The 13,769-nt window shown below is 36.6% G+C and overlaps 1 protein-coding gene across 3 annotated transcripts; it reads right to left on the bottom strand.

Annotated features, from left to right (window-relative positions):
- Positions 1 to 2,830: 2,830 nt before the first annotated feature.
- LOC134199377 (uncharacterized) lies at positions 2,831 to 13,057 on the bottom strand. Of its 3 annotated transcripts, XM_062670122.1 has the most exons (4): positions 10,782 to 13,052; positions 9,826 to 10,041; positions 8,176 to 8,355; positions 2,831 to 6,613 (listed from the first exon to the last, which is right to left on the bottom strand). In XM_062670122.1, the coding sequence occupies exons 1-4, from the start codon at positions 10,839 to 10,841 to the stop codon at positions 6,518 to 6,520; spliced, it is 552 nt and encodes a 183-aa protein (XP_062526106.1). In that variant the 5' UTR covers positions 10,842 to 13,052; the 3' UTR covers positions 2,831 to 6,517. The 3 variants fall into 3 exon arrangements, 2 of the variants coding, with proteins under 2 accessions (XP_062526106.1, XP_062526105.1); XM_062670121.1 differs by lacking the exon at positions 10,782 to 13,052 and having other exon boundaries at positions 9,826 to 10,747; XR_009973858.1 differs by lacking the exons at positions 2,831 to 6,613; positions 8,176 to 8,355 and having other exon boundaries at positions 9,903 to 10,041; positions 10,782 to 13,057.
- Positions 13,058 to 13,769: the final 712 nt, after the last annotated feature.

Here is a 13,769-nt window from a genome sequence, read left to right as displayed (position 1 = left end):
TTAAATATTTTATTAAGTATTACTTAGACATTTTTGTCCACCTTGAGATTTCATTGATCTTGTTACATGTCTCTGCAAAATCGACTTACTTATATTAAATTGCTTATCTATTTCAACTAAAGACTTATTCCCAATTTCGCTTCGAATAAACCAGATTTTTACCAACAAATTTAAAAAATATTTTATAACTACATAGACAACCCTACAAACCTGTACCTATTTATACTTAGGTCGTTTCCATTTCACGTATTCTCATCCCAATTGACCCCTTTTTCGTTGTTATTTATACCTAAGACGTCCCCAATATCCCCAAAAACAACAGATTTTTACATGTATTTTTATTTAATCAAATACATTAAAATCAATAACAACAGAGACTTACCTTTAATATATATGCTGGTTCAAACACTAAATAACGTTTATAAATCATAGCCGTCTTCTATTATTATCAAATAAATAAAAGAAAGCAAAGTTTCTAGAACTAAAATAATTACCACCACAGGAAGTTAATTTGAAACGCGATTATTTATAAGTTAGCAGCTATTATCATGCATATTCAGATTTGTTTTGTGAAATTTCAACATTCTACTATTAAACTACAAAAAACGGAAGATTTTGCAACGAATATAAAACCTAAATTGAGCGTCGAAAGATTTTCCCGGTTTTTTCCCGATTCGCCTCTCAATCCCTAATCGCCCCATTTTACCGGTACCTATGTACTACATACATATGTCAATAATTTCAATTTGACATTTTTGATCGGTGACAGTAGTGCTATTTTTCCAACAGAAAAGGCATAAATATCATACCATAGTACAGCCTAACCTTTTATATATATTTTTTATAAAAAATGATAATAGGTACTGTAATTAAATGAAATGAAAATTAAATGAGATGATACGGGATGAAATATAATCTTAGTAAATTGGCGGTTATTTACTGAGACTTTTCAGTGGACTGGAAGATCCTGAGAAGCTACGTCCAGCGTTTTGTTTCATTTCCCCACATTTTTTTACAAATACTTCAGTTAATAAATCACCGTTATTACACATTCAAACCTGAAGAAACACTAGTCCTCAAATATATTAAGTGTATAATCTATGCACTATAGTAGAATTATTTTGTCCGTGCAGTTTGGGTCATAAAACCTAGCCCGTCTAGGCCGGTGGGCATGTTGCGCGGGCGCAACGCCATTATCGATAAAAACAAATGAGTCATCGAAGGCATGTACACGGCGGCGGGGTGGTATACGAAGGGTGGTGAGACATTTCATCATTTGGACGGGAGCGGGGTGGTTTACCAGGGGGGTTAGACATTGTTATGTTATGAGTAATTTGTTGTACCTACCTGCAAATTATAGTACATATGTCGAAGAGAAATGTGATTTTGTGCATTTGCTCTCTAAATTTCTTTAGTGACAAAATGGCTACTCCTTTGTTTTGTACCAAAATGTCAGAATTTATTAAAATATTTTGCTTGTTGGCAAAAAATACCAGCATAAGCACGTGTTATTATCAACAATGTGTTAAATTTTTTCACTGAAATGAGAATAGATCCCGAAAAGTTACAAAGTGTTAATTTCTGCCGTTATCGTTAACTTGCTGCGGCGATATGTGGTGTAAGTTTTCGATAAATGATTGTTTCTTTAATTTTTATCACTAACCCACAAAATGACAAAACTAAATACACTATCGATAACGCTTATCGACAACAATAATGCGCATCACTATGCCCATCCATAAGGCTCGTGAGTGGAAGAGAGAGCAAAATACTCGCTTCACCGCTCCGATTTTTTATGACCCAAACTGCACGGACAAAATAATTCTACTATAGTCAAATTAGAAAAATTCACACAACTCGCTCCTCGCGTTCCCAGAGTCCTGTCATCTATCAACACAAGTCTAGATAATAATGATATCTATTATCCACGATGTCCACCGGAAAAGCAAAAGAAAACAAGTCCATACAATACAAATATTTCGGAGCAAAAAGCGTGTCTGTTGTACGAAATGTGAAATAGAACGAAATAAATTCATAGTATTGCATAAAATTGAATGAAATTAAATGAGTACATAAGTATAAGACAACATCTAGGATGTCATCTAACAATAGGTGTTAGATGACATGAAGTGCAATAATCTCTCAGTTCAACAAACGCTTTTTTTTTTTTCCTACCTTAGCTGAGAGCCTTGAGAGGCTATTTCAGCGTAACCCTAACTTTGTAGGTGAGCTCACGGGGCTCAAACCTGATGACGTTGCTAACACGAACCCTAGCAAGAGCCGTGCTTCGCAGAATCTACCACCGGATCGGAAACGCGACCCACTGAGAAGATCCGGCGAGAAACTCAGTGGGCTGTGTCTGAGAGTTAATTTACTCGTCGAGCCCTTCGTCGCAAGCGACGGGTTCGACGAGAACGGTGACCGGTGCTTGAAGTACCTAAAAGCACCGTTAGTGGATCGGGAGGATCCGAGATGACGTGTTTTGGGCGACGTCGACTGCTTTCCATTCTGTCCGCAGGATCGGGAATGAGTCAACAAACGCAATTTACTGAGTTCTATAACTTATAGGAGACTACTAGACCAGAACAATGGGCATATTAACCCCTTTATCATGAGCGCCGCTAATTATAAATATCTGACCCAGGCGACGGGGCAGCGCAAAGCCGTCGTCGTCCGTTACTCCCGTTAGGCCTTTCAAGCACCGATCAGCGTCCTTATCGAACTCGTCAATTACTGATAATTACGACGGAGAGTGCGACGCAAATATTTTTATTAAACTAAACATACATTAGCCATTGTGAAGGTGGTTCGAGTAAAAAAAAAACTTAAATTACCTTAATTCATTTACTTCTATTTTAATAATATTTTATTTAAACAACGTTTAACTTAGTCTTATAACCTAGAGCCAATGATGTTATAGTAAAAAGACTTAACTTTTTACTATACCATTATTGCCTAGAGCTGTATTTTTTCTTCGCACAAATATAAAATTGTCTGTATTAAGGCACGATTGAATAGTTATAATTAACTAACTTATTAAGCTTTAAAATCACCATATATCAAAACTACATGCGCAATAATTAAGTTAACATAAATAGGTACATTTAGAAATATAATTATGTTTACTGTTTAATTTAAACAATCTGAAATCAGTGTAACATTACATTAATTTATTGTATGTAAGTTTATAAATATGACATTAGGTATGTAAAAAAATCCAGTTTTTGTAAAACCTACAATTATATATTTTTTGTTTAAAACAAAAACACGTATTATTTATAGTAACACTTTTATGATGAAATCTTTTTTAGTTACTTTTTAAGAACGTCGAATGTTCGATAAACTTTTCTATTCATACCTACCTAATTGTTTCTGGTTAAAGCCTCGAATAGCGAAATTATATTGTATAGAACATTAAAATTACGTAACTTATTTAAATACGTTTTCATCATTAATATTAAAAATACATCGATAGACCTCGATAAGACCTTGGCTACAGTGCCGATAAAATTTTCTTTTAGAATGATTCTCAGCATAACGAAACTACGAAGCTTCGAAGGGTTCTTAAAACTTGAAATATTTTAATTTCAATTGAAAGTTTTACCTGCATTCACCCGAAAAGTTAATCCAATTACTAACAAAAATAATCAAGTGTACCCAGGATTTAGTGAGCGTTTTAACTCATTCAGTATGAGAGTATTTTAATTAAGTTATATCATTAGTGGCACAATAGCAGCAAAGCGTGGTCATCTTTTATTATATCAATAATATAGCTATGTTTTACTGTATTTCACTTTATGGAAACCATATTGGTGAATGTTGATAAATTAATTAATTTTGTGTGCAAAGTACACAGTATATTTCAGTGTGCAGTCACAAAAATAAAAATGAAAGGTAGTTGTTATCTTGGCAGTAAAATTTACATGCATACGTTTATTGTTCACTGAAGTGTTTTGTCTACAATTAGTAAATTTAAAAAGATATTTTGCGTTACTTTTGTAAATAAAAGATCATTGCAAAAGTTTTCTAGACATAAAAGGTCATCATTTCATGATTTATGAAATTAATAGATAAATTTTTCTGCGAAAGTATTTATTATTATTTAGATATATACTAAACTAACATAAAGCTAAACTATTGAGCAAGTTGAACACAATTATCTCATTTAGTGTGCCTGAAAAGTAATTTAACCCAATGAAAAGAGCCATGCATTTCTTATAAAGACACACCCAGTTATGTGATTTTCAGAGCCCAGAGAGATCAAGTCATTGCCTCAATTGTTTAGTATAACGGCTACCCACCTTTCAAAGTGGAACGCATTACTGCTTCGCGACATAATAGGTTGGGGAAAAAGTTTCTTCGCATTTTAAAAAAAAAATTAAAATTTTTTTAAATATGGTTTATTTACGTTTAACTAAAGTATGTAGATACCATTTTGTTCGATAACTTTTTGCCATCTTATAGGTAGAGACATGATCCCATTGCTATAGAAATTTTGGGGCTTCCCAAATACCGACCTTTTTTGTGTACCCAGTTTTTTTTTCAAATGCACTAAAACTGTTTTGTGGTCAGTTACCAGTTCTTCAGCTACGTCGTAACTACTGATATGCCGATCTTGCTCCACTTTTTCAAAAATGGCATCCATTTTATATCCCTCCGCAAACGGGCGACGTGCATCTTTGACTTTTTTTTTTTATTACTTATATGGGTGGACGAGCTCACAGCCCACCTGGTGTTAAGTGCTTACTGGAGCCCATAGGCATCTACAACGTAAATTCGCCACCCACCTTGAGATAAGTTCTAAGGTCTCAGTATAGTTACAACGGCTGCCCCACCCTTCAAACCGAAACGCATTACTGCTTCACGGCAGAAATAGACGGGGTGGTGGTACCTACCTACCCGTGCAGACTCAAAAAGGGTCCTACCATCAGTGATTACGCAAATTATAATTTTGCGGGTTTGATTTTGACATCAACATTTCCGGATTGAAAACGTTAAAACCTAATTTGTGCTACTCTCGCAGACACTGCACTAGGACACACTAGGTCCATAAACATCGCAATTTTTTTTCGCGGCTTGTGTTGCATTTTTACCTTTTTTGTAGTAAAATTTTAAAATGTATCGAATTTCTTCATTAGACTCACTCAGCTTGACAGTACGAAAATTTCCTAATTTGAATTTGGAATTATCTTCTTTAAAATTTAAACTTTTAATGATACCAAAACCAGCCAGATACATATAGTATAGCCAAAGAGACTTTATTACAAGTTCATACATACTATAATGCGAAAAGACTTTTTCCCCCAACCTATTATATTGGTCGGACAGTGGTGCTAAGCATGTAGATTTACAATAAGCGCTACCAACAGTAATTGCGAAAATTTGCGAGTTTCTTTTTATTAAACGGTGTTATTCCTTCATCGTGGATCTCGATCGACCCGTCGGAGAGTTAAGTAGTTAAGAAGTATACCGGGCCTATTATACTTGACTAAAAAATACCATTATGTAAATTTAAACACCTAACATAATCACAATGAAAATAATAATGTATGTATAGGTATGTCGTTATTATCTTTAACTTTTAACGGGACATATCCTGTGGTGTAATAAATAATATTTTAGATTCGTTTCTTTCATTACCTTTTTAAGCTGATGGGCATACAGCTCATTTCATGGTAAGTAGTCACCGTCACTCATGGACATCATCAATGTAAGGGGTTACGTCTCTGCCCATATGATTGATTGATTTTTGTTTTTTTTTTTTAAGATATAGGTTTTATACGTGAATTCTAAAAAAAACATAGATAATTATCGTTACACGATTATATTAAAATTTCCTCACTACAACCACATAATAATTTCAAATATTACAAAATTGTCATTAAAATGTATACATAAAATTAAACTTACAATATCCGCTTGAGGAAATTTCAGGTATTATTTTGAACATTCCAACTAAAGATGTTCCTTCCAACGTAGAGCCGCCTATTCGTATTCCATTTCGAATGCAATACAAGGGCGAACGTGATAAAACAATAACAATATTACTTCTCATGTGACCACACAGCAAATCCAATCATAAATTTTTTGTTTAAAAGATTTTAAAGAATAGAAATTGTGGGTTGAATTTTTTTCCCAAAACCAAAATTTTGTTTTTTAATAAATGACTAGATAATAAGACAATTCAAATACTCTCATAGGATACGATTAATTTAAATAAAAAAAATGTATGTACCTAATTCTTTGCTAAATACAATTTTGTTGCAGACTTATTATATACATTAATGCTATAAACTTTAAATTAATATGTAAATTGTGATTATCATTGTATCTACATCTATAATAAAAAATATATATTTAAATATTTAACAATCACTAATAATCCAAATGTTTATAAGTGAATACAACAATTGGGTTCTCGGTTTTAAGAAAAACAGTTTCAAGTCACGGGCTCACGTAAGTGCATTAACAGGTCAAAGTGTTAATAAATTTGCGATCAAAATAAATTCGATAGAATTTATTCAACGTATCTTCTTATAACTTCAGCCGCTTCCAACTCTCCCATATCTTCTAGGATGAATGCTAACGATTTCGATGATATTTCATTGTATTCCTGTAATGAGATACGTTTAATCACTACATAGTATAAAACAAAGTCGCTTTCTCTGTCCCTATATCCTTATGTATGCTTAAATCTTTAAAACTACGCAACGGATTTTGATGCGGTTTTTTTAATAGATAGAGTGATTGAAGAGGAAGGTTTATATGTATAATAACAACCATTAATTAGTGGAGAAGTCAATAATAAATTACAGTTTCCGAAGCGAAGCGAGGGCGGGTCGCTAGTTGTAAATAATCGGCCGTGTATTTTCTTAGAATGAGGCCACTCTATTTCTTCCTTTCGAGTGTTGTAAAAAACAACCACTATAGAGCAGGTGGGTTACGAGATGGCCGGCGCGGGCGTGAAGCTCCCGCTCAGCCCCCGTAGGGACTAGAAGGTGGCGGGTGCGGGGGCGCCCGGTACTCGACTGTCGGTCCGGTGGTGGGGCGGTGCAAGGTGGCTCCTGTGCGCCGCCCACGGTGTATCTCCCGAAATGACGTCCTACGGGATTTTCCCGGAGATGAAATCCCGTCTTATCATCAGGACGGGTACCGGCGAAGGCGGACTTTCGGCGCGCACTGCGGTACCGTAGGTCTGGTGTAGCCGGTGTGGTGGAGCTCGATGGGGTTTAGTCGGTAGTCGTTCTGCGGGGCAAGTGCTTCGCGCGCCTTTTTCAAGGCGTAGTCTCTTGCGAGGAATTCGGGGAGGTGGAGGACCTTGGCCCTACTCGTCCCTCTCTTCCTCTCAGGAGGCGCCGGAGTCCGACATAACCCGGTTCGTTACCCCCCGGACCGGGTATCCGTAAATGGATTCCCCAGGTGGGTTACGAGATCGTTTACCCTACACAATATATACATACTTTTTTTAAACCAACATTAAATATGTAAGGCGCCATTTGTTTTACATATATAGAGATTCCGACTTCGAACTGTCAAGCTATTTGGCAGCTGTGATTTTTTTTAAAATAAGAGACCTAGATCACCATTACCATATAGTCGCTTACGATACGTTTGCCTACGACGAAAATATAAAGTACATATTTTCTTCTTCCTCTTAGTCGCATACTTCATCGCTGAAGGTCGTGTCCCTGAAAGACCTTCGCGGCTCTTTATACCGTCAGCTTCCATTTCGTTCGGTTTTCGGCTTCTCTCAGGGCGGTCGTAACAGAAATTTCGGTGAGCGCGTTACCTGATCTGACCAACGGTTTAGCGGCCGGCCGGGTGGTCTTTTCCCTTCTACCTGGTGTACTGGTGATAGGACCTCTTGTGAGTCCGCACGGGTAGATACCACCACTCCGCCTATTTCTGCCGTGAAGCAGTAATGAGTTTCGGTTTGAAGGGTGGGGCAACCGTTGTAACTATACTGAGACCTTAGAACTTATATCTCAAGGTGGGTGTCGCAATTACGTTGTAGATGTCTATGGGCTCCAGTAACCACTTAACACCAAGTGGGCTGTGAAATCGTCCACCCATCTAAGCAATAAAAAATAAAAATACCTTGTCCTAAGATCTCAATAGTGTTGTAATACAGCTGCTTATGAATGACTTGTGGAGAGGGTAGTGCGAAGTTAGTACCTTGAGATGCAGCAGCAGCGTGTGCGTGGGGCTGGGCTGCGCGCAGTACAGGGAGAGCAGCGAGTCGAGCCGCAGCCTGCCCGCTAGCTCCTGCCAGCTGCCCGACCGGTCCAGTAGCGAGCTCACCTCGCCCAAGTACTGGCCCATGCCGTCTAGTGCCGTGCTGCCACTTGTCTCCTCCTGAACAAATTTATTTATTTATTTATTTACTAGCAGAGCCGGCAGACTTCGTAGTGCCTCAATCGATAAACAAAAGACCTAAACTTTTGTATAAAATAAAATTAAAACAAACAAAAGGAATCCGTCCGATGGGGAACACATCGAAGGAAAAACAAAATTGTTATTTTTATTTAATTCCGAGCATTTTAATATTTAGCTATCTTTTAAACCTTCTCTGAACTTCCACAAATAATTCAAGACCAAAATTAGCCAAATCGGTCCAGACGTTCTCGAGTTTTAGCGAGACTAACGAACAGCAATTCATTTTATATATATAAGATTTAGACACACCAACAGCAATACACACAAAACATTTAAGGTTAAAATTAACATGTATAAAATTAAGTACTGATACAGTAGGCGCGCGAGTTCATGTTCATCCTGAGGAATGCGGTAGTGCTGTGACCTAGTTAATTATGGTAATGTCGATAATAACTACCGATTTAGTCAACAGCTGTCAATTTGGTTTAATGTAACTAGGTCATTTTGAAAATTATAAAATAAATGTGATAAGTAATTCCTTATTTATTTCTAATAGAGAAAAATATTCTTTTAATTCCACATCAATTACTATCAGATGAAAAGACAGCCGACAGATCAGAGTCCAAATCAGTGTAGGTTTTTTTCTACCTGAACCTGTTAGAAGCGAAGTAGTCATGGTTTATTCACCATGAACTAACACAATAGCGTTAGCGTAAATTTTCGGTATCGATAAGCGCGCGTCACAACTGTCAAAGACAACACTAGACATCAGACAACAGTGGGGAGGCGGGCGGAGCTGCCCCCCGCGCGTCGTCACTGGCCCCGATGGACATGAACTCGCGCGCATACTGTATGTAAGCCAGTTACAGGCATGTACAGCAATCTCTTATAACACGCTATGACGTGTTACAGCAATTTTACAAACAGCGGAAAAATAGGTTAAATTGAAATGTTAGCAGTACGACATAAAAAAAACTTATTGAAAAGAACATGAAAACAAGAGTTAATTACTTAACATTCTCTCATCAATTATAAACAAAGGAACTTGGATACTCAAGAAAATCGTTCAAAAAGAGGAAAAACTACTCCCGAGCGTAGTTTTACTAAATTAATGAGAGAAAATATATTTAAATAGAAGATGATGATGACATTGGAGGCGTGGCCTAAGTGACGTCAACGATGGTGTGCTGTCCGGAAGGCGCGTGGCGTGATGTTGGGGCGCGGTGGCACAAGGCATCGCTCTCTTTTTGCTCGCGGCAGTCGTGACGGATGGATGTTCACATCGTTGCACAATTATTGTATTTTATTATTGTCAAAGTACATTGTTGGTTACAATAAAAGTGATTTCTACCTAGGCTATTTCGTTGATGTTTTTGTAGTAAAATTATGCTTATAAAAATATATTTTTCAATCGATGAATTAAAAATAGGTCTTAATTTAATCACTTACGCCTTCATCAGCTGAATCGTAATCGTCCTCGGGTTCAGACTTGATCTCGTCATCAGGTTCAGACTTGATTTCGTCATCGGGTTCAGATTTCACACTATTATTCTCGAAGCCGTCTTCGAAGGCGATAGCTTCCAAGAGAAGTGCTCTTAGTTCAGGTTTATCGGCAGACATTTTCCAGGCAGATTCTTTCTGAGCGCCGTGAAAGTTAGGATCGGCCTGTGAATAAAAAAAACAGGTTTTGTATTCGCGAATGCCCACAAGTGAAATTAGAGACAGGAGGTCAAGTTGGACAATGCCCATTTTCTGTGGGCGTTTGGGCCCCTAAAAAAAGTTGTCGGATTATGATGGTTTTAACTTAATTTGATAGACAAAGAAATATCGTTTCATATTAAGAAAACGATTTTTATATTCTCACCCAGGTTTAAGGGAAATCGGTTTTTTTTCTGCAGCTAAAATGAAGGTTATGTACCTATAGGTACCTGTTTTCTTCGAAATCAATAATCGCTCTCATAATTTAATCTCATAGTTACAATGTTAAATAAGTTAATTGTGCTTAATGTTGCTAGAAATAAGCCCTATACATTTTAATATTATATCCTCATAATAATAATAAAATGACGGTGGTTTCTGAGAATGGACTTCACCGACCCTTCTTTCGGTAGAAAGTAAATGTCTTTGTACCTACACTATTAATATTATAAAACTAGATAAAGGTTTGAGAAGCAGCCATATACAACAGTCTATAGCATGTGAGATCACCACTTTGCTTTCAAGGGGTTGATTACATTAACGATAGTTGTGTCTGAAACGGAGCACTAATTATGTGACACTTTATATAGATATATATACTTACAATTGTTATGTGTATGAAAGTTGTAAGTCATTCTGACAATATTATAAATAGCTGTACCCGGCCGCTTCGCTGGGCATTTAAAATTAACATTATTAGATCTCACCTTCACAAAGATTCTCATCATTAACGCCCCCGAAACTGGTGTAGGGAGTCCAACACTCATATAAATACTAGCCTATCCATTAAGTACATGTATTTTCTACATGGATACCAAGATTCAAGTCAATCGGATGCACGGTTCAGTAATTATAACGGAACATCCGCAAAAACCACTGTAGATTTATATATTAGTATAAATAAAGTAATACACCAATCAATTGAAAAAAACATTTACTCTTCGAGGTTACGATTAGGGATGGGTAAGTGGACAAAGGGCACACCTCCCCTAAGAATTAGTGCCACTCCACCATACCCATCTGTTCTGTCTTCTCTAAGACAGACATGTCCTGGAATTCTAAAATTGAATCCAGGACGAAGCCAAGTCTCTTGAAGAGAGACTGCAAATGGTTTGTAACTATTCAATAAAAAAATTAAGTCACTTTTTTTACTATTAATACTCCGGCAATTCCATTGAATCACCAGAGACTGGTTTCGTGGATGGTCCTGACTGTCCATTAGTTAAAAAAGTTTTTGAAGAAACGGCATCGTTGGACGGTATTTTAATTATGTTCGATTGTGAAAGGTACTGAATTATAGAAATGATGAGATCCTTTGTTATTATTTCTGACAAATCATTGTAATTTTTGAGACAACCTGTAGAAAAGGAAGGAATGTTGCTGTAATCTTGGATAAGCTCTGCATGCGCTTTTTGATCATATCCCTTACTAGAATTTCTGGGACGAGCTTTGGGTTTCAAGAATACTGTTTTCTTATATGATTGAGTCGGACTCTTAAAAGGGCTTGTTAAATTATAGGGGCTTGAATAAGTCATAGTTGGACCCGAAGGGGCTGATGAAGCAGAAGCAACAATGTCAGCATAAGATTTTGAAACTGGTGGATAGACTTTACTTGCTTCTGAATAGGATATAGAGTTTCTAGCCATTGTTTCTTTTATAGCTTTCTGCCTAGCATACTCCGGGCATTTTTTGTCTGTTGCGAAATGGGAACCAGAACATAAAATACACACAGCATCATCTCTTTCCGTCTCGCAACTTATACCTGAATGATTGTCACCACATTTGTAACACCTTGGAGTGCCTCTGCATTGCATTTTGGTGTGACCAAAACGGCAGCAATTAAAGCATTGCAGCGTGGGGTAAATATAAAGCTCTACAGGTAGGGAGTTAAAACACATAAAGACCCTGGGAGGTAACACCTTCCCATCAAAGGTCAAAACTACGGTCTCCGTTGGAACAAACTTGGGTGTCTCGCCGTCATAAACCTTTCTGTTTAGTCTCCTAACTTTCAGAATGCTTCCACAGTTCTGCGGAAGCTCTATATTTTCTATAACATCTTTCTCGTCCCAGTCACATGGAACACCTCTCACTATTCCCATGCGGGTGATAGTGAAGGCCGGAATAAAAGCTTTATATTTATTATCATCAAGAGATTTGTGATTTAGAAATGAGTTAGCCTCCTGAAATGTTTTAAATTGAAATGACAACCTATTCCTTCCAATTTTTTTTATGCTTCCCTCTACAATGCTTTTTATTGAATTTTTTTTTAGAAAGAATCCAAATTGTACTGGATGTATAGATCCAGTTTGATTAGGTTGTAAAATTTTTTGAATATGTACATCATAAGGCGCAGGGTCTGACGCCTGGTAAAGCAGCCTAGCAGTGCGAGGGTTACTCGTAATGTTTTTAGAGTTAGCAACCTCATTATGATGGATTTCAGTGATTTTATCATCTGACTCAAGTACTTTAGGTATAACATTATCCTTTATATCATTAGGGGAAAGTTGGCAATCTGGTAGATCTGTATGTTTGTGATTCCTTCTCTTTTTTTGGTTTCTAGTTGATATTCTCTTTCTTTTAACGGATTTAATGTTTTCCGAACAGTCTGTATCTATAATGGAACCTTCCGTTTCCATTCCCGAAGCATCTATTGTAACTACATGAGACACCTGGAGGGATGTCCCTCCAGGGTCTTCGGGCTCCAACATGGAGGCCAAGAAAAAAATACTATTTACATATAATACAATAAGATGACTTACCAGGCGAAGAAAACAAACTAAAACTATAAATAATCAATACTACTAATATATATACACTTTACAACTTAACTGATCCTGTAATATTAAATTAATTTAATTTTCAAAAGTTTAGCCAAAAAAAAGACGCCCGCTTAATTCAACACTTCCCGCGCTTTTTTTCGTACGGTATCTTAGAATGTAAATATATTGGCGTTTTTGTACGTCAGTAACGTCATGGAAATAACAAATCACAATTACAACACTTTTTTTTGTTTGATTCGTCGCCAAGCAAACGGAACACTGCCTATGCAGCCAAGTCTTTTAAAAGACCTTAATAAAATAACCTTAATATAATAAAATAAACCTTTATACCCTTAATTAACCCTTAAACCCTTAATAAAATAAACCTTACTATAGTAAGCTGAAATAAGATAACCTCCCAGAAAATTGTAGAATTTACCTCTTAATTTAAAGGACTTTAACTAAAACTTTGTTTTTAGATATGCCTTTCTGAGGCATACCTGATTGTGTACCATTTTTCAACACTAATGCACTTTCATAGTTCTGTTTAAGTCAACAAGCAAATACTACATAACCCAAAAGATGAAATTAGCAAAATAAAAACAATAAAACGTAATAGGTGTGCAACACCAATATTTTTTTTCTCCTACCTACGCCGAAAGTTTGGTTTTCCTCCCGCTGTACAGGGAAGAAAGTGTAACTTTTCCTCCCTGGGTACAAGTGCGCATGCGCGTTAGTGTCTACGTCTGCTCTCACGCAACACTAAACAAAAGGCAATAAAATTTAATAGTGAAGTATTAAACAAAGATGAGTTTATCAGACAGTTCTTATTCAATTAGTAGTAGTTTATTTAAAAATTAAAAAACAGTTAAATTGTTTTGTTATGAGTATGGGGGGCTCCGCCCCCCCCCCCTACCCCCTTCCAGGGCTTCACCC

The sequence above is a fragment of the Bombyx mori genome, chromosome 9 (genome assembly GCF_030269925.1).
Source record: "Bombyx mori chromosome 9, ASM3026992v2".
NCBI classification, from domain to species: domain Eukaryota; kingdom Metazoa; phylum Arthropoda; class Insecta; order Lepidoptera; family Bombycidae; genus Bombyx; species Bombyx mori.
Note: the sequence above shows the minus strand (reverse complement) of the source record. Positions and strands in the feature narration are given on the sequence as shown.

Excerpts from the sequence above, each read along its gene's own strand:
- LOC134199377 (XM_062670121.1), bottom strand. The coding sequence starts at position 10,125 with ATGGGCATTGTCCAACTTGACCTCCTGTCTCTAATTTCACTTGTGGGC. Across the intron at positions 8,356-9,825 it reads ACGATTCAGCTGATGAAGGC|GAGGAGACAAGTGGCAGCAC; the intron begins GTAAGTGATTAA and ends AAATTTGTTCAG. Across the intron at positions 6,614-8,175 it reads CGCTGCTGCTGCATCTCAAG|GAATACAATGAAATATCATC; the intron begins GTACTAACTTCG and ends ATCTCATTACAG.